Source organism: Xylocopa sonorina, chromosome 12 (assembly GCF_050948175.1).
Source record: "Xylocopa sonorina isolate GNS202 chromosome 12, iyXylSono1_principal, whole genome shotgun sequence".
In the NCBI taxonomy this organism is placed as follows: domain Eukaryota; kingdom Metazoa; phylum Arthropoda; class Insecta; order Hymenoptera; family Apidae; genus Xylocopa; species Xylocopa sonorina.
In genome coordinates, this window is record NC_135204.1 from 4,501,935 (window position 1) to 4,526,108 (window position 24,174).

General features: G+C 41.4%; 1 protein-coding gene across 3 annotated transcripts in view; it reads right to left on the minus strand.

Moving 5' to 3' along the window:
• LOC143429771 (nucleolar protein 4-like) overlaps positions 1-24,174 on the minus strand; it is a 119,727-nt gene that overhangs the window by 12,648 nt on the left and 82,905 nt on the right. For 2 of the 3 annotated variants that reach the window (XM_076905537.1, XM_076905536.1), the window contains exons 3-4: positions 18,204-18,437; positions 812-1,146 (exon numbers count right to left, since the gene is read on the minus strand). In XM_076905537.1, the coding sequence (XP_076761652.1) occupies positions 812-1,146; positions 18,204-18,437 (569 nt within the window). The remainder of the gene's footprint in view (positions 1-811; positions 1,147-18,203; positions 18,438-24,174) is intronic. The other variant, XM_076905538.1, reaches the window with a different exon arrangement.

The following is a 24,174-nucleotide window of genomic DNA, read 5'->3' on the forward strand; positions in this document are numbered from 1 at the left end:
AATGCGGCGCGCGCAACGGAGCACACGGTTACGGTTTTCAGGTGGTCCGCCGTTCGTACGGACGTTTAGCGAGGATAATTACGCGAGAACGATCTTCGTTCTTGATGTACAGTGCCAGCGAACTGGGGACGGGGATGTTCGCGTTCGAGGCGGAGGAAGCAGTAACGCGGTTGATTGAGGGTGTTGAGCGGAGGCAGTGAAATGAACGGGATTAAAAACAGCGTAGAAGTTAAATTACGCAGGAACGTGGATCGATTGACAAAATCGTACAATTTTTCTTTAGAAATTTTTGGTTTTAGCTTTTGTAAATCAGTTCGAGATTTGAGCGATCTTCTTCAATATAAAATCAGAACTGTCCGATCAGTCGAATAGTAAGCATCGTTGATTCTTTCAATCGAAGCTCCACTGGGTAACAAGTTAAAAAGCATAGAAAAGCAACGAAGGAAAAATGGATTCGACTGGCCGATACATTTGGTCCGTCAAACGATACAATCCCGTCCGTATCTCTCGTTCTAATAATCTAGTAGCAATTGCCCTTATCCACGATAACGGAAAGTATTACTCACAGCCTTTATCTCGAGGCTCGAATCAAAATTCATCATTCCTTCCAGCCATTAGGTCCAAAAAAGGCAAAGAGAAGGAAAAAAGCCGGGAACCTACTCTCGACTCCGCCTTGGTTCATTAATCACGTCGCCGCCGCCGCAGCCTCGCCTCCACCCCGAAACAGGGAGGAGGAGAAGAAGCAGAAGAAGAAAAAAAAGGAGGAAAGGAAAGCGAACGCGGCGGGGAATTACGTAAAACGCGGACTCACGTTGAAAGCCTTCTGGCGCTCTGGGTCGTGATGTCTGGGGTCCAGCCTCTCGTCCGCATCCTCGTCGTCGTCGTCCTCGTCCTCTTTATTGCCGCTGCTGCTCGTCTCGTCGTGAGCGCTGCCTGTACCCTCGCCACCTGGCGGGCTGGACTCGCGATCGCGGTCGGACCGCGAGGGCGTCGCGGCGGACGCTGGTGGCGGCGTCTTCTTCAGTCCCATCGCGTAGGAGGCCCACAAGGATGCCATGTCCTCGCCGCCGACACCAGCCACCGCGCCCAAATTAGGAACGGTCCCCGCAGGCATGTCTACCAACTCTGAGGACCCGTTTCGCGAGTCTGGGAAATTGAAAAAGGAACATTGTTAATTCGCGGTGCGAGAGAGAGAAATAGATCAGTGGTCTGTCTGGTTTCTGCCAAGTAAATTTCGTTGCGGTGTATTATGCGCGTATCATACGATGCGTAGCTTTTGGTTGTATCATTGTGGCGTGTTAATGTGGACCGCTAGTGTTGCATGGTTCCGTATCAAGGTTGACTGTATTGTGGTACCATGTTTTATAATTAAAAATGCATGGAATTGTATTGTTAGATGATACACAGTAATGAAATTCTTGGTACAAGGAATGATACACGATGGCGATTCGATATAATGATATGTAACGCGTAGATGCATACTTTTGAATGTTTTGTGACTGTCAAAAGGGTAAGTAAGAAGTTAAATGAAGCTAAGTGAAATAAAAATTAGCTGAAGAATAAAAATCTTCCGATTGATTTGAATTTCTTAGATTGATAAATCTGATAGATTGATAAATTGTAACTGCAGTCAAGGAATGTAAACTGTGCAATTTGAAAATATGGATTGCTTGAAAAAAGCAATCTTTTATTTGTTAATATCGATGACACTAAATCCTAAAAATCTCTAATGTATACACGAGTTACCCTATTATTACATTAAAAAAAGAAAATCCACATGATGCAAACAACTAAACAATAAATTAATTGCAATACTTAAATAAATGAGCACCCAACTAGACGCAGATCACACGGAAATACCGACTTCACGAACGCCACCTCTATTAGTTTCACTATTACGAAACATGCGAATACCCGCTTTGTCTGCTTACATCCTTCTAAGAGGAAAAGCAATCTAATTGACGTCAACTGTAATTGCACGAAGAAACAGGAACGTAATTGCTCGGAAACGTCTAACCAAACCTGTACGTCTAAATGCCAAAAATCTGGCCCGCGGCAGCGTCAATTTCCCCATCAGAACGATCCCCCGAAACGCTAAAACGAAACGCGTCCGCGTCAACGACGATGTCGCGCACCGCGGCATTAAACCGTGAACTTTTTATCGCCGCATCTAGAACGGCGTCTGTCAACTTGTTGCGCCTAGTCAACCCGCGAAGACAATTCAAATAACCTCACGGCATTCCGCAGAACTTGCTCGCGTCTGACGAGCCGCGATTCCCTCGAAACTCCTCGCAGCACCCGACGAAACGATAGATCACCGCGAGGCGACGTTCATCGCGAACGTGTCGCTGGACAAATACTGTCGTTCCACTGGCGAGAATTACCAGCGACAGATCAGATTACGAAATTGCTGGTCGATCGTTGAAAATAGACGCTTCGCGGCAAGTTTTATCGTGAATGAAATCGATGCTAAATTAACGCGAAAGCACAAGTGTCAATGATGTGGAGATTTCAATTTGTAAGTGAAATGAAACGAAGCATACGATTTTAGAGACTAAAATAAGGTAAAACAGAAGAATAACAAAATTGCGTATGAAGCTTCGATTTTAACAAAAAATTACTTGAATCGATGCTAAATTAACATGAAAGTAGAAGTGTCAATGATGTGGAGATTCCAATTTGTAAGTGGAATGAAACGAAGCATACGATTTTAGAGATCGAAATAAGGTGAAACAGAAGAGTAACAAAATTGCGTATGAAGCTTCGATTTTAAGAAAAAATTACTTGAAAAGTTTATGGCGTACGCGTTCACTAATGGTGAAAACCCATATGCCTGCGCACCGCCTGACGAGCACTATCTCGCTGCGCATTAGGCAGTGGTGTTGCATAGCTTATGGGCTATGGCGTATCATTAGTGCATCCACAAGCAAGGAATTTTGAAAGTTGTTTTCTCCCAAAACGAAGCCTCAAATGGAAAAATGTTATTCCCTTCTTTTGATTTGTTTCTTTATTCTGTTGCATTAGCAGATGGATAATACATTGTATATTTGTGTTTATTATGTATCTGAATCTTATTTACTCGTTACTATAATGTAATTATTACTACATTTATTAATTGCTAAATTGCAATTATTTCTTTAAAAATAAATAAAATTCCGATTAGACGTGGAAGATTAAAATCGTCCATGTAACGTAAACTTCCACATTGTTCTTTTTTATAACCTACATGCAATCGTAACTAATTCATCAGAAGATCTGGAGAAGTGTAAATAATGAAGCTAGAAAAGATTGTATTAATTGACAATTAGTCAACTGTGCATACATATCGCTCTTTATAGGTTTATCTTGGAAAGTGAAGTGTGCCGCGGAATCTGAGAGATATATCTTTCGACGAGGTGTATAAGCTATTAGCTCTAGGAAGATTGATGTGGCGTTCCTGTGTTTAATTCAATTCCTGGTCGCGAAAGGACGAACCCCCCTTCTTTCCCACGATTAAACCGCGAAATATTTACACCAGTTAAACGCGCTAATGGATAACAAACACGTTTAGGCGGTATTTATGGCACAAATATAATAACGATGTCACGTTTGGATTGCGTGACGCCAGTGATTAAGGACGATCCGAGGAACAGTAAACCAGTCATTCCACTCCACATATGGTATCTAACGATGGTAACGTTACAGTTATTCCGACTTGCGATGGATATGCGATGGTATCAGGTTCAAAGAATAATACCCTATGAACGCCATTGAATTTCACCATATTTATCGTTAAATGAATTAATCTCGCAACGAAGCTCCCTCTCAGAGATAAATGGTCAGACAAACGCGTTGCAATACAATTTTCATAACAAATATAAATATTTCTTTTTTATGTAAACTGATGATACGTGATTTTTGATGTAAAACAAAACGTTTATTTAAAAATACTTGAAACAGATATTTTACAGAACGAATTTAATTGTTTTATTGTTACTGGTATGTACTTGAGTGTTTAAACCAATTGTTTAGAAAAGTTAAAGTCAACAGCGTACACCAGTACCTTTCGTATATTTTTATCGATCTGCACTTCATAGTTACTCGATAACCCGGCACTAGCAACGCACACATCTGCTTACAAACCCTTCACTAATTCCCAGAAATCCGAGCGACTTAATAAACCCGATCTACGATCAACTGACGGACGCGCGGAACGCAATTGCTCTCTTACAATCCATTACGATCCGAAAGCTCGCGTCGCGGACGCGAACGGCGGTTTGCAGCCAAGTCGAAGCGATCTCCAACCGCGCGGAATGAAACATCACACAGGACGCAGGGTACCGCGCGAAACAACAGGATATCTTAACGGTCCCCGAGCGAGTGCGCCCAGCGAAGTTCGACGGGCCCTGTTAAACCGCGACGCCCATTAGAAAGCCGTTCTCCGACGAGGAGACGGCTCATCTTCGCCGCTTAACGGCTCCGTATCGCTCCGAATACGGGGTCCCATCGAGACAAATCGCCACTGCATGGCTTGGGCTCGAACGTCGCGAGGAAATCCGCGCGACTGCGCCTCGGAACCGCGGCTCAGCGTCGAATACGAAGGGACAGAGGGCCCTGTCGCCATTTGTCAGCCTTCGCTGCTTAGAGATTTGCACCTTCGACCCTGCAAGAAAGCTCGACCCGTTTCCAAAACCCGTAATACGTCTAAGTAGGACCACTTCTATAGATGTCAGGAGGAGGTACGCTGGCTACGAGTTCGTTTGAGAACGTACCCGGAGAAGGTGCTTTCACGAGGATATTGTCGAGGACAGGTACGGGGTCTACACGCGTGAACCCGGCCACTGCAACGCGCTCGTCGTGGGTAGGGAGTGCCGCAGGGGAATCGTAAAGAGGATACCTGGGACTCAGGGACTTCTGCTCCGTGCCAACGGGCCCAACCTCGGTCGTCTATCCCAGTGAAACTTTTTTGGGGTTTTTTTTCTTTTAATGATCGCCTCTTATTGCGAGGGTTGGTACTTGCGCGATTATTTTTCTGTTTACGCTCTTGGTCCTGCGTTAAATGCAAGGTATATTGTGTGGATGATTGGTGTAGATTGCTGGAGCTGTGCTATGATGGTTGTACGTTTTTTAAGTAGGTGGACATTATTATAATGTTGGGAATTCTAAAAACGCAGTGAGGTTTTTTAATTAGGAATTTAATGGAGTACAATTGCTTCTTTTTGGTGAGGAAGATTCGTTATTTGTATTTTAAATTAATTCCAAGATTCATAGAATTATTATCTATTCTTCTACAATGTCGAACGCAATATTTTTTTAAAAACTCTTACAATCACCGCCCCAAAGAGTATCATCTTAGCACACGTCGCGTCCCGTAAAGCTCCCCTGGAATTTCCCATGCAGCAACGAGCAGCACAAGCAAAAGTCACCGTACAGGAAGTGCGGACCCTTTCACACTGCGCGAATAAGAAAAACTCCAGCACAATGCTAGACTTACAAACCTAGGCCAACCTCGGTACGAGCGGTCTAACCAGTTGTTGAGAAGCCGTCTGACAATGAAAGGGCTAGCAAGGAGCGTCGAAAACAGTACGATTTAATGGCTGAATAATGGCGTTTCGAATGCAGTCCGCCTCTCCTCCAACTGTTAGACAAATTGCGCGTCGCGAAACGCGGCGTATCGCCTTGGAAGCCTCTCCGCTGGGGACTCAGGTGGCGCGAGGGCTACCAGGAGGACGCCATTGCTATCTAGGAAGTCAGGCGCCGTTGGCCACCCTGCTTGCCGATTCTAATTCCGCGCGTTCAACGATCGCTCGCGCACGCAACCACGCACGCCGCTTCCAGGAAGATTCCGGTGGAACCAGTAACTGGACGCGCGTGTAGACGACCCAGGAAACTGGATCCTTGTCCAGGAGGCAGCGCAATACGAGGGCCTCTCCGTCCCTCTTTACCGCAGCGAGGTTGCTGCACCTTCGTTCTTGCGCTCGTACACTCGGCTCGAACAATTCGTGGGCACGAGGAACGCGGCGAGCGGAACGGTCTTCCTATTCTTTATCCCGTGCCGCCGATCGGGGAACGATTCCCTTCTTTGGTCATGCTGGACTGTGTTCAATGGACCCCTCGTTTCGAATATGATTACTATTCTACAGCAGTTGAAATAGCACCTGAATCTAAGATTACTACAACTTCTAAATTGTACCGTAACGTCACATTAATTCACCAACATCTGTGCACCAATATCGTGCAATCTTCTAACCCTACTGCCTCTTTGTCTATTCCTGCAAATTAGTCACAGTATATTAATTAATCTGCCTTAAACTTGTCCAATAAGGGGGAAATCATAAAAACCTTGAAAAAAGCAACATTACAATCCTTAAAGGGGGTCTGCATTCCCCGCCAAAGGAGGCACAAAACGAACCAAGGCACCATAGTTCGTCTTCCTAGCGAATCGCTCGAGCAGCGCGCAACATCACATTAATTCACCAACATCTCTGTGCACCAATATCGTACAATCTTCTAACCCTACTGCCTCTTTGTCTATTCCTGCAAATTAGTCACAGTAACTAAATTAATCTACCTTCGACTTGTCCAATAAGGAGGAAACCAAAAAAACCTTGAAAAAAGCAACATTACAATCCTTAAAGGGGGTCTGCATTCCCCGGCAAAGGAGGCACAAAACGAACCAAGGCACCATAGTTCGTCTTCCTAGCGAATCGCTCGAGCAGCGCGCATGCGAGTACCTACGTACCCACGTGTACACATATACACGCGTGCAAACGCGGCACGTATCGCAAGCGCACAGGGTACGGTACCTACGCGAGGGTTCCTCGCCTGCAGCGAGCGGATGCCGGCGTCGCTGAAGCCAGCGGAGGGGAACTGGCGGGGGCCACGGGGCCGGGTAGCCGGCTAGGCTCGGCTAGAAAGGCGGTTGGCAATTCCCAATCCCACCAGGCGCACCGTTCCTGAACTCGCCTGAACGGTCTGAACCTGAAATCAGCCGCCACCCTGCGCACGCACGCCGCACGCACCTACCCAACAGTCAGTCCTCCTCATTCTTTCGACCGCTCCCCGCAAAAGGAAACTAATACCCGGCCCCGGCGACTTCCTCTTTTTCTAGCCGCGCGCCACATGCGCGCAACAAAATTCACGGACGAGCCGGCGCACGCCCACGGCGCTTCGTTGCTCGACTGCGAATACACGGGACGCGCGCGCTCTGTCGCGTCCGAACGATACACGCGCTGGGGACGATGGGCTGTTGGGACCGCGCGCGAACACACGGTGGATTTTAACGGCACGGTTGCTGCCCGGATGATGGGACGAGGAGGCGGTTACGCTGGGGTTCCGCTGCAACAAAGTTGCTCAGCCTCGCCAGTTTGCCGAGGTGGAAGCAAAGTAGTCGTTGGGATGATCTGGTTTAGTAATGGCCGCTACAGCGCAGCGGTAATACGAATGCCTGACTGACTTATTCGACGACATTGAAACCGTGTTGAACCGTGTTTGCGTTTACAGCGCTGGTCATAAATATCCGAGCAACCGTGCTCGATTTCTGGTTACGGTTCATGAATGTTAGCGAATTGTGCAAATTGATGGCAGCATTTGCCGTACTTTTATGCGTGCAATGGTGGCGCACGTTTAACTTAGTTATTCACTGTCTCATGAAAATTGAATGGGAGATCTTAATGTGACAATATAGCTGGACGGGGGATAATTCGAATGTATTGGGTTTAGAGGTTTCTTGAAAATTATCTGCCGTTCGATCGCGTTGCATACTAAGCGGTCCAGTCACTTTCTCTTAGAATACATAATCTTAATATAATTTTCATATCGTGTATACCGCAGTTGGTTCGTTATGAATAGAGATATACAATATATCTGATTCAGTTTCATATTCTGCAGGTGTTCGATAGCGTAATAAATACATTAGTAAACGTAGCCTTAATAGCACTGCTGTGCAAAGATCTTCACTTTATCTGAAATTTGTATCGTATCTTATTTCTGTAGGAATTAATTAAATAGAGTTGACGACAGACGTTCACTTCTCTCTTTAAATACGAAATGATTTATAGCCAAATACAAATCTGTTTTATACTTGTCGCTGAATTGAAAACATTTCAGTGTTTCAGCTGTAGCAGAGACGTTGGTATCAACAAGTTCACCCTTTACAGTAATGTGTAATGCGATTCGAAAGTTAACCCTTTGGCGACTTTGAAAGGGATATCTCGCTACCAGTATGCCATTTATGCAACGTGGTGGACGAGAAATCTCGTTTGCTATGACATCGGTTGTGCAACGAGATATCTCGCGTTGCAAAGTTGCTCGTGCGATTGACGAGACATCTCGCGGCGCAGTACCGCTTACTCGAGGCTGTCGATGAAATAATTAGCGCGCGTCCTTCAATATTTGTAATTGCACGCCTTTTTTCGAACGATACAGTTTGTTTATCATCCTTGATTCCCCTGGCACGATGATGGAACGTCTCGCAAATCGATTTTTTCTCACAATTTTTTGGACAAGACGCTTCGCGTTAATCAATTCCCACCATACGTATACAACAGCTAGAAGTATCCATATTAAATCAACTTCATCAATACATTTTTCTCGATACACGCTGTCAGATAGCAAATTACAAGGATTAAAAAACGTTCCACAGACTCTTACGTCGATCAGACGGTAAAGTATACTCTTCGAGTACAGTTCTAATGAAATCCCCGTCGCGGTAAACACGTAATTAAATAATAAATTATACAAAATTTCACCGCACGTCGGCCACGATATCTAATTTTGGGTGTCGTAAAATTGCCCGCCGCGTAAAACAAATTCTCCAATCGATAAAACTTGGCCGTTCCTCCCGGACAATTTGCATGTTAAAATTCCACGAGCCACCGGCCATAACGCGTTCCGCAACGCGGCGGTGTCCCGGCGATATTACGAAAGCTGGCTGCGGAACGCAAATGCGAACAGATTCGCCGACAGTTATCAAGATTCGCGTTATCCGAAAATCGCCTCGCGCGCGACACGCACGGCCGTGACGAGAAAACGAAAGTATCGTGCGGCACAGCCGGGCTAATAACCATACGAGAAAATCGCCGGGGACACGAGATTCGCCTCGCGACAGCCGTTCATCCGAGCCGTGGCTTTCGTAAATGTCACCGGCCATTAAAGCGAAGATTCTTTATCGCGTCGTCCGCCGTCGGTTACCAGGCGAAACAACCAGATCTGCTATCTCGATACCCACCCGGACGCGATGAAAAACCCGCGAGTGGAGAAGACTTTTCCACGGCTGAACCGAGTGCTCTGCGCGCGTAGCGCGCACGTCGAAACCGCGCGAGCACTTGTCAGATTTCAGGGAATCAAATTTGCATCTCGAAGTTTTATTCGCGGCTTCGAGATGTTTACTGGTAGTGAAGGGAGAGAGAAGGGAGTGAAGGTTGATAGAGGGAATTTTTGTTGGGAATATTGCAAGTATTGCAAGTTTTATATTTGCACAATTGGGAATTTGTAAATATTTGATATTTGTGCGTGTTGGATGTTTTATTGATGATTATTCAATATTTTTTCTATTCATTTTGGCCTTTTTTTTACTATATCTATAAGATATTGAAGTTTATTGCGATATTTTGTAAATTCTCTTCATAGGATGGATGAAAATTTAAATTTCAAGAATATTTTGAATATTTATTTGAATTTCAAGTTTAGCAAATCTGAAATAAGTTAAATATCGTTAGATTGAACAAATTGCTTGAATTCCAGTAACTTCACTTTAAGTTTCTATTCGTACAAGTCAAATTAGTTGTTCTGAAGTTTGATTAGCTGAAACAAATTTACTTGAAGTAGTCGAAAGACTCGTTCTTCAGTTCATAATACAATTCACACTTCGCACCATTCAAAGTATATCTCAAACGGAGAGAAGCTTACAGGAAACCTAAATCAAATCCAAATTAAATCACGTTCCCAAGAACAAAATCAACCTTTCCACCCACGACATAGCCTAAAAATTGAACGCGCATAATGGAAACAGATTTCCTCGTCCGATTTAACGAACTTACATAACAGCTCGAGTATCCTTTGTCACAAGCAGCTGTATCTCTGACCAGCAGCGCCTGTTCGCCTACGAGCGTTTCGCAAAATCGATTTCCCGATAAACGCTCGGCCGTGCCGCGTTCGCGATCGCGCTCGAAAGATCGCCCAGGAAAATACGTGCGGCCAGCGAACTTTCCTTTCGCAACCGCTAATCACCTTTCCGAATCTCCCGTCGAGAATTCATCTTTGCGCGGAAAGAAAAGATGAAACGAAGGGAAGACGATCCGCCTAACGGTCACCGACATTTACGAGATTCCTGATACCGCACCAGGACTTTTGTCCCTTTCCCCAATGGCCGCCAGTTCGCGGTGGCAAACGAACGTCTCGCGAGAATTTTTCCGGCACATTTAATTAATTCCTCGGCTCACAAAACGCCACCAACGAACGTGGCACTGTTCTTGGTACCGATGAACGTCTTCTTGGAGCAGAAGAATTTTTTTGAAGATTCATGGACAAGGTTACACTGAATGCGATTGGTCGATTCAGTTTTTCAAAGGAAATACTCGTCGTAATGGCTTCTGTTAAGTTTTCACGTTAATTTGTTAATCTGATGCGTAATCATTTTTGAGATACGTTTTAGTAAGTGCTTTTTCAATTTGTTTCGTTAAGAATGGTTTTTTTTTTGTATGAATAGTAGGAATAATGAAAATATGTTTTTATTCAGATAAAATATGGCAATAAAAAGGAGAAAGGGAAATGCAGTTGATTTGTGTTCAAGGAGATTTCTTACAATGAGCCTACCATCCAACTCGATATAACAGGGCAAGATTATTCTATTGTATGGAATGTTATTTTATATTCTACCTTGTGTTAGTTGCATAATAATATAGACCTTTTTTCTATTTATCGAAAACGATGGAAATGATAATGTCAATCTTTCAGGATTTATGTTTGTATACTCTTTCATTCTGAGTTGTGCCTTAATTGGATGCACTGTAGCTAGCATATATTAAAGGTTACTCCTTTTTTATGTAACCCTTTTGCATTAACTTCTAAATCAATGTTAATATATTTAGAACTAGAGTATGCTTTCAAATATCTTCAAACATAAATTAAATTATTATCTAACTTAAAATTTAATTATAAATTAAAAAGTTAGACCAATAATTTTCAATGCTGCGCAGAGACGATCTTAAGAGTAGAAATGTTAATTGGTAATAAAATTTAAATAATTTTTAAAATACCTCAAGGGCCTCTATAAAGGAATTTGGATGGTTCGTGGAACGTATTTTAAAATTCCTGAACGAAACCGAACGATTCGTGGAAAGAGTATTTTCGAGACATGAAGAGCAGCCGTACGAGAAAATTGCTTTTGTTATGTAAAATCAGCTCTGGCCATCGCTCGACGCCAGCATCTACCATACGGTACGTGTTCTCTTTGGCAAACGTCGCTGGGAAAAGATCCTTTACCGTTAAGGCACAACTTGAGCATCTTAAGGAGTATATTAACTGATTAAAAATCGAGATAACCGCACGATGACGGGACGAAGATTTATTCGTTGTTTTCTTCTAGGTGCTCCCCCCCGGCGTCAGGAGAGAGAGGAGCAGCTTTCTTGGAAAAATTCAAGCGGCAAGATATATTGCTGGCCGTGAGAAGTTTTATTGGATAAAAAAAAACTTAATGATTTATCCTCCCGGCTACTGTTTGGCTATTTTATTCGCCGGTTTAACGGGTTTACTTATCGCGAAACTTGCACGGGAACAGGATAGCGATGATTAGGATTTATCGAGTGGTCATAATTTGTCACAAGTTTAATAGCTGATCTTTCACCCCTAAAACGAACGTTTCGCGATTTTTCATCGTTCGATATTGTTTATTTCGCGAGGTGGAAGTTCTGATAACCTAGAAGCAGTGAACTATTTATTGAAAACAACCAAGAATAGTAATACCCTTATTCTTACTCCATTTTTTATTTCAAGAAGCTATAAAATAACTATAACTAAGTCTCATTCGATCTAAAACTGTCTAAAAACCCTTCAAAGCCTTCAAATACATTAAACACTTCAGTGCTTCCATCCTGGAACCATAAATTTTGAGTAATCAATAACAAATCTTCCAAATGAATCCAATAACTAATCTTTCCAAAATGAATAAACCACCGAAACACAGAATCATCAAACCCTACAATTCCATCTCGACACCCAGATATCTCGCATCGAGCAACGCCAAACAATTTCCATCGACGAGCGTGCTTTTCTCACCGGCGAAAACCAGCTGGCTCGCAATCGGTACCGTCATCTTCAGCCGCGACCCTGCCTTTCTCAATTGAAAACAACCAAGAATAACAATACTCTTATTCTGCCTCCATTTTTTATTTCAAAAAGCTATAAAATAACTATAACTGTATCTCACTCGATCTAAAACTGTCTAAAAACCCTTTAATGGCTCCAAATACATTAAACACTTCAGTGCTTCCATCCTGGAACCACAAAATTTGAGTAATCAATAACAAATCTTCCAAATGAATCCAATAACTAATCTTTCCAAAATGAATAAACCACCGAAACACAGAATCATCGAACCCTACAATTCCATCTCGACGCCCAGATATCTCGCATCGAGCAACGCGAAACAATTTCCATCGACGAGCGTGCTTTTCTCACCGGCGAAAACCAGCTGGCTCGCAATCGGCAGCGTCATCTCGAGCCGCGACCCTGCCTTTCCCACCGCGCGAGAAACATTCAGAAAACGCAGAAACGAGGAGCACGCTCGAGAGACCCTCCGAAATCCCGTGCCGCGATAAACATTTTAATTAACAGTGCGGCCGTCCGTGGGAGCAGCGCGCGATAGGCGGCGGCCACGGTGCTGTGGGGACGCGGAACATCGGTAAACCGGTATAAAATATCGCCCGGCTGTTTCCCCGCAAATTTTCCGCGGCGATCGTAAAACGGGCGCGCGCGTTTCTATCGCGAAATCGATTCGCGAAACGCGCGCAGTCCGCGGCGGCGAGCGGTCCCCAGCGTGCACCGCGGCATCCGCGGACGCTTGGGACTGGTCAACGCCGCTCGAGTGGTGGGGGCGAGCCAGAACGGGCCCAGCACGTATATAGGATCGCGTCTTCGCGTCTGGCCGGTTCATTACGCAACGATCACGTCCGAGGCGCGGAGGCCCGATTCGAAAACTGGTTTCGCGAATGTCCGCCACCGTGGTGGATCAAGGCGAGAGGGGCGGAGGGCAACGGTGAATTATCCTTCCGCAACCTCGCCTAACTGAACCGCTGCGCGGCGGTTCGAGAAGCGAGGAGCGCCTCTGACGACGGACCCTGGCTCGATTTGTATTTCAGGACGGAGTTGGGCGAGTTTCGTCGGGTGAAAAGAATGTTTGGATTGTGGTGTGGGTTTGCAGGGAAATTTGGTAGGTGTTGTAGTATGTATCGCGGTTGGAGGGAAGTATTGGCGCGATATATCTTGCTGTGCAGCAGTTTTAAATCGTAGGTAACACGCTTTAATTTTTAGAGGTAATTATGAGATCGTTATTTAAATGCGAGGTTAATTGCGAATTTTGTAGTATCGTACAGATGTTCCAATGAAGAATTGTAAGTCAAAGAATCGTAGGATACAAAAAGAAAGAAGTCAGAAAAATGGTAACCAATATGTCGATTATTTGGAGAAAGTAATTTTTTACATGTCAATTGATGCTTGCAAAGGAATAAAGAATATCGATGATAACACATCTGCATTGAATTTAGTAACCCCCTGCAATCGATCTTGCTATTCATTCACAGACAAAACACGACCCGATAGCGCATCTCGCTTTAAGGCTTCGCATATGGACAGCTATTTAACTTGTTCCTGCATCGCGGCGGATAGAGCAGGGATTCCCCGATATTAAGCGTAACCGATCAAGATTAAACTCAATGCGTTCATTGATTCGAATCTATTCTGGTTGGCAGGAGAGGACGAGAAAGCGACTTTGGAGTTCAATGTCTAATTTGACGGTAAAGAGTGTCTGAATCGATTCATTCTCGACAGAAAGAAACTCGGTGTATCCGATGTCTGGTGTGATAAGATCGCTATGTATGCACTCGTGTGTCGGAGTGGATCAAATGTTTGTACGCGCGTATCAATGCTCGCCACCTTGAATGAGAGATACGAAATAATTGCTCAGCAATTTACACGCTTGAAATAACATATACGTTAAGCGCCTGCTATTTAATAGACCACACAGACGAGTTCTATGTGTTGTGCACTACTTAGTGCGGTGCTAGAAGTTGTTCAATTAACGTATGAATTAATTAATGGATGTATACGCATAACCTTTCGCGGTTAAGGTGTCATATAGAACCAATAATATGCACACTCATATATAAAGTGCTAAACGCTAATTTTAAACAAGACATTTTGAGGATATTATTGAACAAAATAAGTATCAGACTACTGCTCAGTGCTTAAAAATGCCACCTATTAGATGAGATGAACCAAATTGCACGCTGAACACTCATAAGAATGGTACACCAATAATAGTACAAGAATCTCTACTGATAAATAGAAAAACAGTACCATCGCGCTGCTTGGAACTTTGAAATGTAGAAATCGCACTCCATAGCACTCTACGATTGGATTTTTCCAAAAGTCACTCAAACGGTTAACAAAGTAAAACTAGTTAAAAAAATCTATCCCACCCATTTACATTTATCAAATAGAGTAAACTAGAATTATTTCTTACACCAAGTCCCACACATAATCATTCAACAAATACATTCAATAAATAATTTAAAATCCAACCAGTGTAACATTTTCATTGCAATACCATAAAACGAAAGTATTCAGAATAATCGAACTGATGGACGTAAATAATCCCATGGATCCTGGCGCCGTATTTCCGCTATAATAATCGAACAATTCTATCGTACGATACGTGAAACCGTGCAAGTACAAAGCGTACCAAGCGCGGAAATATGAAAATAAAAACGCACGGATCTGATTAAGGTGTTTCCACTCGCGTCCCCGCGTGGCGTGTTTCCAAGTACTCTCGCCTCTGTGTTTCCGGTTATACGCGATTTGTTTCCGTCCGCGGAACCGCGCTGGGGATTTGCGAAATCCACGAATTATCCGTCCGTGTCCGCGCGAGCCGTTGAAACGCGCGGACAAGTAAATTGAAGGAAATATTTTGTTTGCGTAAATATCGCGGCGTTTCGAGCGTGTCTGTTTGCGCTTCGCCGGCATTCTTTTTGCGCGCACACGAAGACGGACACGCCCGTCTACTGTAACAACAAACGACGAAAAGGTTTTGCGCGCCGTTGGTAGGGACTGCACGGTTGGATGTGCGCAAGGCTTTAGGACAGTTGGATCCTTTGCTCGCATTAATAGTCGGACTATAATTTTCTCTTTCTAGTTTCGTCCTTTAGACATTTACTTTTCTTTTGGTTCTGACAATATTCAAACTAGGTACAGAATAAATTGAAATTTTATTTTTAATATATTTTAGTCAATACTCGGATAACTGGCATTAATTAATTTACTATTTTTTTCTATATCCACAAAAATGATTACAACTTCGTAAAAGGTTCTTAATTCGATTATAAGACTATCTAAAATATTAATGCTATAAAAATTTCTCTTCGACAGAAACTTGAATTAATTATTTCAGAAACACTCAAACTCTGCCGTCTGCCGTATTGCGAGCGAATAGAAAGAAAAAAAGGTAGACACGAGGCGAGATTTCTGCATTGTCTGTACCCATTTGTTTTTGTGGCATACAGAGCAGGCTACGCGCGTACGACGACGAGCGAGGCGCGGTTAATTAGCGGCGTTAATCACGGCCGATTAACAGCGAGAGGCGCCGCGACGAAACGGCTCGATTACGCGGGCCAAAGAAGGCGCAGTCTGAATTTCCTGCGCGGCACACGTCACAGCCCGACAATCCATTAGTCACGTCAGGCACGACAAAACTCGCGCGAGCTAAATACCCGGTACACCTTGGCCCCGCGAAACCTGCAATTTACTGGCCGCCGCAGAAGGACGCGAAACCCGAGCATCGAAGTCTCCGCGTTTACGCGGCTGAGGCCACCGGATCGACTTCTCCTCTCTCGAGCCAGCGACCAAGCTTTCGTCCTTTTACAGATACGTTTCCTTTCGTTTCAGGTTATCTCGAATTATCGGTAATCTAATCTTTCGTATGCTTTCTCTCGTTTTCATTTTGCATAATTTCAGCTTAGTCTAACTTGTATCCATTTTGTGTTTTGCAAATATGTCTTCTTTCGTTTTGGATAATTTCAGTTTTGTCTAATTTGCATCCATTTTGTGTTGTGCAAATATGTCTTCTTTCGTTTTGGATAATTTCAGTTTTGTCTAATTTGCATCCATTTTGTATTCTACAAATATGTCTTCTTTCGTTTTGGATAATTTCAGTTTAGTCTAATTTGCATCCATTTTGTATTTTACAAATATGTTTTCTTTCGTTTTGGATAATTTCAGCTGAACTTAACCCAACCTAATATTTCGTACGCTTTCTTTCATTTTGGGTATTTTTAAATGATTATAAGTCTTCTGTGTAACTTTTTGAAATAGTGTCTCCTTCTGTTGAAGACGTTCTGTAAAATATTTTTATGCAAAAATGCATTCGTATTCTTTGAATTTATTTTTTGTTGAATATGTTTAAAAAAATATTTCTATGGAAAAGTGGATTTTCATGGAAGAAATTTTGTATCTCGTATCATTTGTATTGATTTTTATCTATGCTTCTCCTGCTTGGCGTCTCCGTGTAGTGTCATGTTGCTTTGGATAACGCGCCGTGAAAATTAAAGTCGATGGAAGTACGATAAGTGGTTTTGTAGATATTTGTGATTGTAATGAGTCGTGTTGTACAAAGAAAACAGGTGTGACATGTCAGAATCGTTAGAATATTAGTACGTGTTCGAAATGTTTACGATCATTGTGATTCTTTAGAGAGCATGTTAATCGCATAATTAGCATTAAACAATTAAAGTGAATGATAATATGTAGAGTGTAATAAATGAGCAATTACCGAGTGTAAATTCCTCGAGTTCATATTCGTTGAACTGGGTCAGCGATCGTTCGAGTACTTAAATAAAAAACGGAAAAAGGAAAGGTAAATCATTATGAATATTTAATAACAAATTTGCACGGAACAGCGTAGCGAGCAAATGTTACGGACGCGGCAAATGTAAATAGCAAATGAAAAGCAATATTTTATGTGCAAAATTTCATCAAATAAATCGTACGAGATTTTTCAATGATAAAATATTTGTAAAAAAATTTTGTATTTCTTTCATGCCATTAATTTGCAACTATAATTCGTTTTATAAATGTTGGTGTAGACACAAATAATATGATGATATTGAAATTACCTGTGAACGTGTAATTTAATTTTTCTGGTACATTGTAATTTATTATTTCAATAAATTATTATATAACGTAACCTTATAAAAAATACTGTATTATATAGCTTATCAATCATATATATTCTTTTAATTGTTATTTTGGGTGTTATTTCTTCGGGTTTGCTCGCAAATATTAAATAAAGAGATAAGTAGTAAATTTTGAATAAAATTAAAGTTTCTAAATGCGTAATTTAGTTTTGTAATAGCGTTCTATAAAATATTGAACGTTTCATTCCCAAAATCCTTGCTTTCTGATATTTTTTCTAACATGAACGATTTATTAACGATCTAGACATAAAAAAAAAGTTACTTAATTATATGCTCTTCATTTTTATTTTTCCTTCTTATCCACAAATTTTCTTATGAATTCTATCCAACGACAAAAAAAAAAGTAATCCATACCAACCAAACAGTACGTATAACAACGATATAGCAATAACAACGAAAAATCGTAAAAATATTACGAATAAAAAACAGTCGCAGAAAATACGAAAACTCGACTTCCCCTATCCACGCCAGTAAACGACGAACGTAACGAAACTCTGAAATCCTCCGCCAATTTCGAAAACGCAAAAAGAATCCCATCGCAAAAGTTCGATCCGAACCAAACGTGTGCGACAGCCAAGTCCCTCGAGCCCGAGGAAAGGCCCTGCGTGGTTCTTTGCCATCCGCGAGTGACAGATCGAAGCTTCCTTCGTGTGTCGAGAGAGAGCAAGAGCAAAAGAAATGAAAAAAATGATCTCGCAAAAACGTGCGACAGGTCGCGGTGGCTCGAACTCGCGCGAGTCGATGGAAATAAGGTGTTACCTGTAAGTGTGGAGTTGTTAATGGTGTTGTTTGCCGTGGAAATGGCCGATTGGCTGGTGACAGGTGTGCCAACGGTGGTGGCCGTGGTTGTCGAGGAGTTATTTGGCGAGAGGGCCGCGTTGGCGGCCTGGGCCTGTGCCTGGGCCTGGGCCTGAGCCTGAGCCTGCTGTTGAAGATTATAATTCCACGCGAGCAGCATCAGCTTCAGCTTATCAGCGTCTTTCACGAGCGCGCCTGCCGAAATTAAAAGTGCCAATTGGTCTCAGGGCATGAATTAACACGGTGAATGGTGCCGATAGTGGGGTGTGTCGGTTCTTTTTTTCTCTCTGACGCCCACTTCCGGCTCGGTTCGAACCGAGCCGGAAGCTAGACATTTCTGACAGTGCGACATGTATTGTACATATATATATAGGGTGTTGGACTGTAGGTGAACATAACTTTTGATTGCATTTCTGTTTTCCTTTTTTTTCTTTTCATTTAGGAAAATTATTTTGAGGTCTACCATTTTCAGCAATCTATTTGCATGATACTCGTCAATCAATTTTAAAAATATCTATACACAACGTAAATTGGTTAAGAGAATTTGTAATTTTGAAACAAATACGCGAAAGTTGTTATTGTTATTAATAATAATTATACAGATTAATCTATGTACATTGAAGTATTTTATTTTTCTTGAAATTAAAAATGTTTTACAGTCAGAAAGAGAATGTAATTTGAAAATCGTAGCAGGGTAAAATGAAAGGGGCGATACTGGAGACCAAAATAGAAGAAAAGTCTATAATACCAAAATTACATTAGAGGTTATGTTCTTTAGAAAAACGAGTTCAAATATTCGTGAGCTACTCAACACTAATGGGTAAGCAGACATTGCGGATGTAGCGCAGTGGCACGGTGCGCACACCCTCTCGCCATTAGCACACCCCCAGAATTTTCAAAGTCGTTCTTCTCAAAAACGAAGCGTCAACCGTAATTTCGTAATTTATGATCGTCGTCTTATTTTGAGTTCTGCGATATCTTTTTCCAAAGCTTTTCCATTTATGATCACCTGTAGTCGATTATCCTACACATTAGGGGTTGAAATTGTGACGTGGTGCTTGGTTAAGATTAATAACAATTGTGATACCGTTGCGTACGATTTGGGCATGATTTGGGGTGAAATTTGTTAGTACAAATCTGATTTCTTTGCGTGCGTGTAGAGGAATATTGTGAGAATTGTGATTCGTGAATGCTTGGAGTTAGTAAATGTGTTTGCGGCGTTTTACTGCTGATTTGTAATGGAAACTACCTAAGATACATTATGATTGATAACGAATTACTTTTTTTTTTATAAAAGATGTATTATAGGAAGCATAAAATATTATTGCAAATATAAATGTGTTTTTTATTTATGAATCGATGTGTTCTACTGAAATGAAATATGAATTTACAGTAATACCAATTTTAAGGTTCTGTTCACATATATTGTTGCAAAAATTATATCATGCACACCTCCTTTTCGAGTTATTTATTGTTCGTGGTTATAATTGTGTCAGAATTATTATTTCCTCTTTTTACATGGTTTTATAAAACCACATAACTCATCAATTTACATTTAGGAAGATTAATAGAAATGTTCAACAATTCAAAGATGAAAAGCAACAATTATGAACGTAATAAAAATGTAGTAAAAAAACTAGCAAATAACGTGACAATTAAAATTTTCCAACCGATTCAATGCAGTTGAATACCAACAGCGACGTTATTGACATATTAAAGGCAATTTTTGTTACTATTTATTATTAAATATATTGTTTCTATCAGTAGAGTCAACACCTCCTTTAAAAGAAGTAATAATTCATTGTTTACAATATTTCTCATCATTTATTTTAACAGTGTCCACTTAATAGTCCAAACGGTTTTTTAAAAAAAGCTGAACGAAGAGATTAAGAAGTTAACGTCAAAGAAATTAGTGAATGAATTATTTTCAATTAATGTAACCCAGCTAATAATATCGTTATCGGTAATTCTTTCATTTCACATCTTTTTTTGTAACTGTTATCTGGAGATTTGTAATTCTTGTAAAAAATGTAATTTGTTTAATATTCTCACAGAAATTGTTACATAAGTTCTTTCTTATCTTGCTACTTATTTCTTTTGGTATTAAATCCAGTTCCATTTTTCAATCTTACTTTATAGTACTTCTTCTTGCATGTTTACAGTAACTTAAAAGTGTTTGACCCAATTACCAAAAGTATTAATAGATTTTTAACATATATCAGAAGCAAATAAAATAAAACAGTACAGTACAATTTACATAATTAAAATTGACATAATGATCAACCGTTCAATATATTATTTGTATATTTAAATCTCCAGCTGTGCGAGAAGCTTGCAAAAAGATATTTAATTTATTTTTAACTCTGCATAAATTTACTAAGAATATTCTCATTTTCACCATTTCTAATGAATAAAAAACCAGAATAATTTCTCTGAATCGTTAAAATGGTACTTGCGATATATCACACCTTCTTGTCGTTAATACATTTAACGAATATCTAAATACTATATTGCAATATAATAAATATAATATATCATAATACAATAACATAAAAATTTCCAACTTTCTCCAAAGAATCGAAGTGAATTTCACAGTTACACGTCCTTAGTTATTAATTGCAATAACATCGTTCAGATACTTTCGTTATTCGCAACATGCCCTCCACGAAGTCTCTTTGTTCGCACATCGAATTCCTTCAGCAACGTCTACGTCGATTCGTTCCTCGATCGATCGACTGGCACCCTCCAGCCACCCCCCTTGCTGTACGTGGTCCACAGACGCAACAGGTCCACGAGAGGTTTAACCATCGAAATTCTGCGGCATTCGACGAATTCTCGGGCTCATTCGCGCGAAAATGCAGTCACGTTAACAGTTTCGTCACCGATCGCGCACGACTGCCGCGTTTTCAGGATTTTCATTCGATCGCGTCAACAGGTACACACGCGCGTACGTTTTCAATGCGGAACAAAGAGCGGCCGTGCTGTTTGCTCGAACAACGAAGGCGTTCCACGGAATATTTTTGCTCCCGGAACAATACGCGCGATTCTGAGCAATTTCACGCGCGACGATCTTTCTCTCCTTTCTTTCCATCGGATTTCAGCGTAACTACGATTTCATATCCTTTGGCCTTCGCGATGCGATTCATCAACGCGATCACTAACTCGTAAAATTCTAGAATAAAGGATTCTCAATCAAATTTCGTAAACTTTATTCTTATGTGTGAATTTTTATATACTTTGAAAGGAAGACGAATTATGAATTATTAATTATTAATGTAAGAAGAGACAACAATTGTACCACGAACAATAGATAAGGAAAGTGTAGCATGAAACACGTGAAAAAGGTAATATTGTGAGGACGTGATAAAACGTGACGTAGAAATGCGACGAAGTGAGTCGTCGAGTGTCAATTAAAACCTCATGCTTGACGAGTACGAGCTCATCTCGATCGCGCGCCTGTTCAATTATGCATTTTTTTCGTTTCCTTTTTTCGTCTCGCAAATAAAGACACTTGCGCGTCAGGAAGCGGAAGGCGAATGTACTTTTGCAGCAAGCGCCACGGAAAATTTCACGGCTCAGATTTTTTGGCACAGCGCCGATTCTATCGAGTCGATTCAATTATGAATGTGCACCGCCTCGGTGGTCGCAAGGCAAGAATCGTTCGGATTAAGTGATCATGTTAACTGAACTTTAATTGCTTGTAATTTTTTTTTTAAGCGTTTAACTAACTTTACCAATGTGAACATTGCAATTTTTTTACTTCACTTGAAATCTTAATCAAGATTCCAACTTTCTCAATTGTTTTTTCTTGGTTTTTTTTTAAATGCGTTTCAAGTTCTCAATGTAACATGAATATGACTTGAGATACGTTTTCAATTATACTGTACAGTGTTGGAGGAAGAAACGCGATTAAAAGTGGGGAGAAGCAAATCTGAGGGTGCCTAAGATGGCTGGTGATACAATATCACATTGGTTATTCACGTGGTGTCATCTTTACTCGACAATAAAAAAGTCTCTTGGCATCGTTTTAAATAACCACAAAGAACGAATACGCATCGCAGCCATTTCAGGTATTCGCGACTCGAATTGAAACGACTTGAGGTTAAGTAACTTGATTTACGTACGAGTGAACAGAAATTGGAACTTGATTCACTTGAACTCAAGCAACTCGAGTAACCTTAACAATGCTTTAAGTACTCGAAAATAAACAAGTATTTGTTTCTGAGTAATCTACTTTGGTGTTCGAAGGTACACGAATTTTTCTATAAAAATTCAATTCCAACGAAAGCTCAGAATTCAAATCAACTCGAACGCGACATAAATCAAACTAGTCGTAGGAACAATCAGGATTTCGAATATTTGAATCGACATCTGACAGAATTAGAATTTCAAGCTCGTTTCCAGTGAAAATCACATCGATTCATTGGGGAGTACTGGTTCCTCAAAAATCGGATAAAAATTAAGCAAATTGAAATTTCATTTCCTATCTTAACCAAATAAATCACTACATACATTTCAACAATTCCAATATTTAAAAAATTCCACAGTATTGCGACAAAGATACATAACGTGGACCACAAAGCACAGAATAAGAACCAAAAAAAAAGGTCTCTCGATTTTTCACTTCGAAAATCCGTCTCGAAGCGAGCACGCTCGAGCGACGAACGCAGCGATGGGAGACGCGACGACGATGTTACATCGATCATAGAGCAACCGTTCTGCAGCGTAAGTTGACGATCTTACAAGACCGCGAACGTGCGACGAACAATTTCATCTGATCGAAATGCCGCGGGATCACGATCGAAGGAGAGGACGCCGTGGCGCGGCGGCGGCGCGCGAGGATCCACGTCTGATTAATCGGCCGATTCTCAGAACCGCGAGGGAACGTGTTATTGTGCGCGAGTACATGTCGGTCTTTTACGTAAGAGGCCGCGGTAACAAGATTACGAGGTTGAAGTGTCGGTGCATGCTAATAAATACGTCGCGAGCTCGTGACGCGGACAAATCGCCGCGCTTTTACCAACGCGTTTCCGAACAGGTTGCATTTACGCGATCGCTCGAGTCCTCCGTCGCGAGAACTGGATCCTCAGGCACGCCATGTTGCGCGTTCACCAATTTCTCGCTGCTTTCCGTGCGCGTGTAACTCGCGCGACATTTCGAAACGTTCGATTCAAATATCTGAGTACTTCATTTTACATTATTGCAAATATCAAATTTCTTATTCTGTAAAAACACTTAGTTCGAGTAGTCGATATTTCAGTGGACGAGTTTGATTTTTTATAGAAGTAAATGTTAGATTAGGCGGTGGTTAAAATGGAGTGCAATGCTGAAGCATTTTTGATTAATATTTGGAGAACACGAAATCCACTAACAGTGTTTAACATAAATGAGATACAAAATTTCGTTTTCGAAAGAGTCAATTCAAACAATTTCTCATCTTAGATAGATCTTTAGATCGTATCTTTCCATAGAAAAATGTGCCTATTCCAATTGATACTTTTAATTGACGAACCAATTGATTAAAAATACTTGTCGATACTTATCAATATACATTTTCTTTCATTTAATTTAATTATCGTAGAATATTCCGCGCGCCAATGGAGCACCGTGGGAGAATAAATTATTCGAGAGATTTGATTTAATTTCTCGCGGAAAGAGAGCCTGGCCCACCGTTATTGCTCGGTCCTGTATATTCATGGCAACCTTTGGCGGAAAAAAATCGGCTGAATTAATAGGGACTTCAAAGATACGTATGGATTTACATACGTGATCCTTGAGATATGTTCCAGCACACGTTTTTAGGACGGATTAAAATTTCCTCTTTCACACCCTGGGAAAAGCTTCTTCGCGCGATGAATTTTAAAAAGAAGTCTGGCTCCGCTGCGCGTCGCCTTGCTTGGGAGCTTCACCGCCAGAAAACTAAATCCCACCG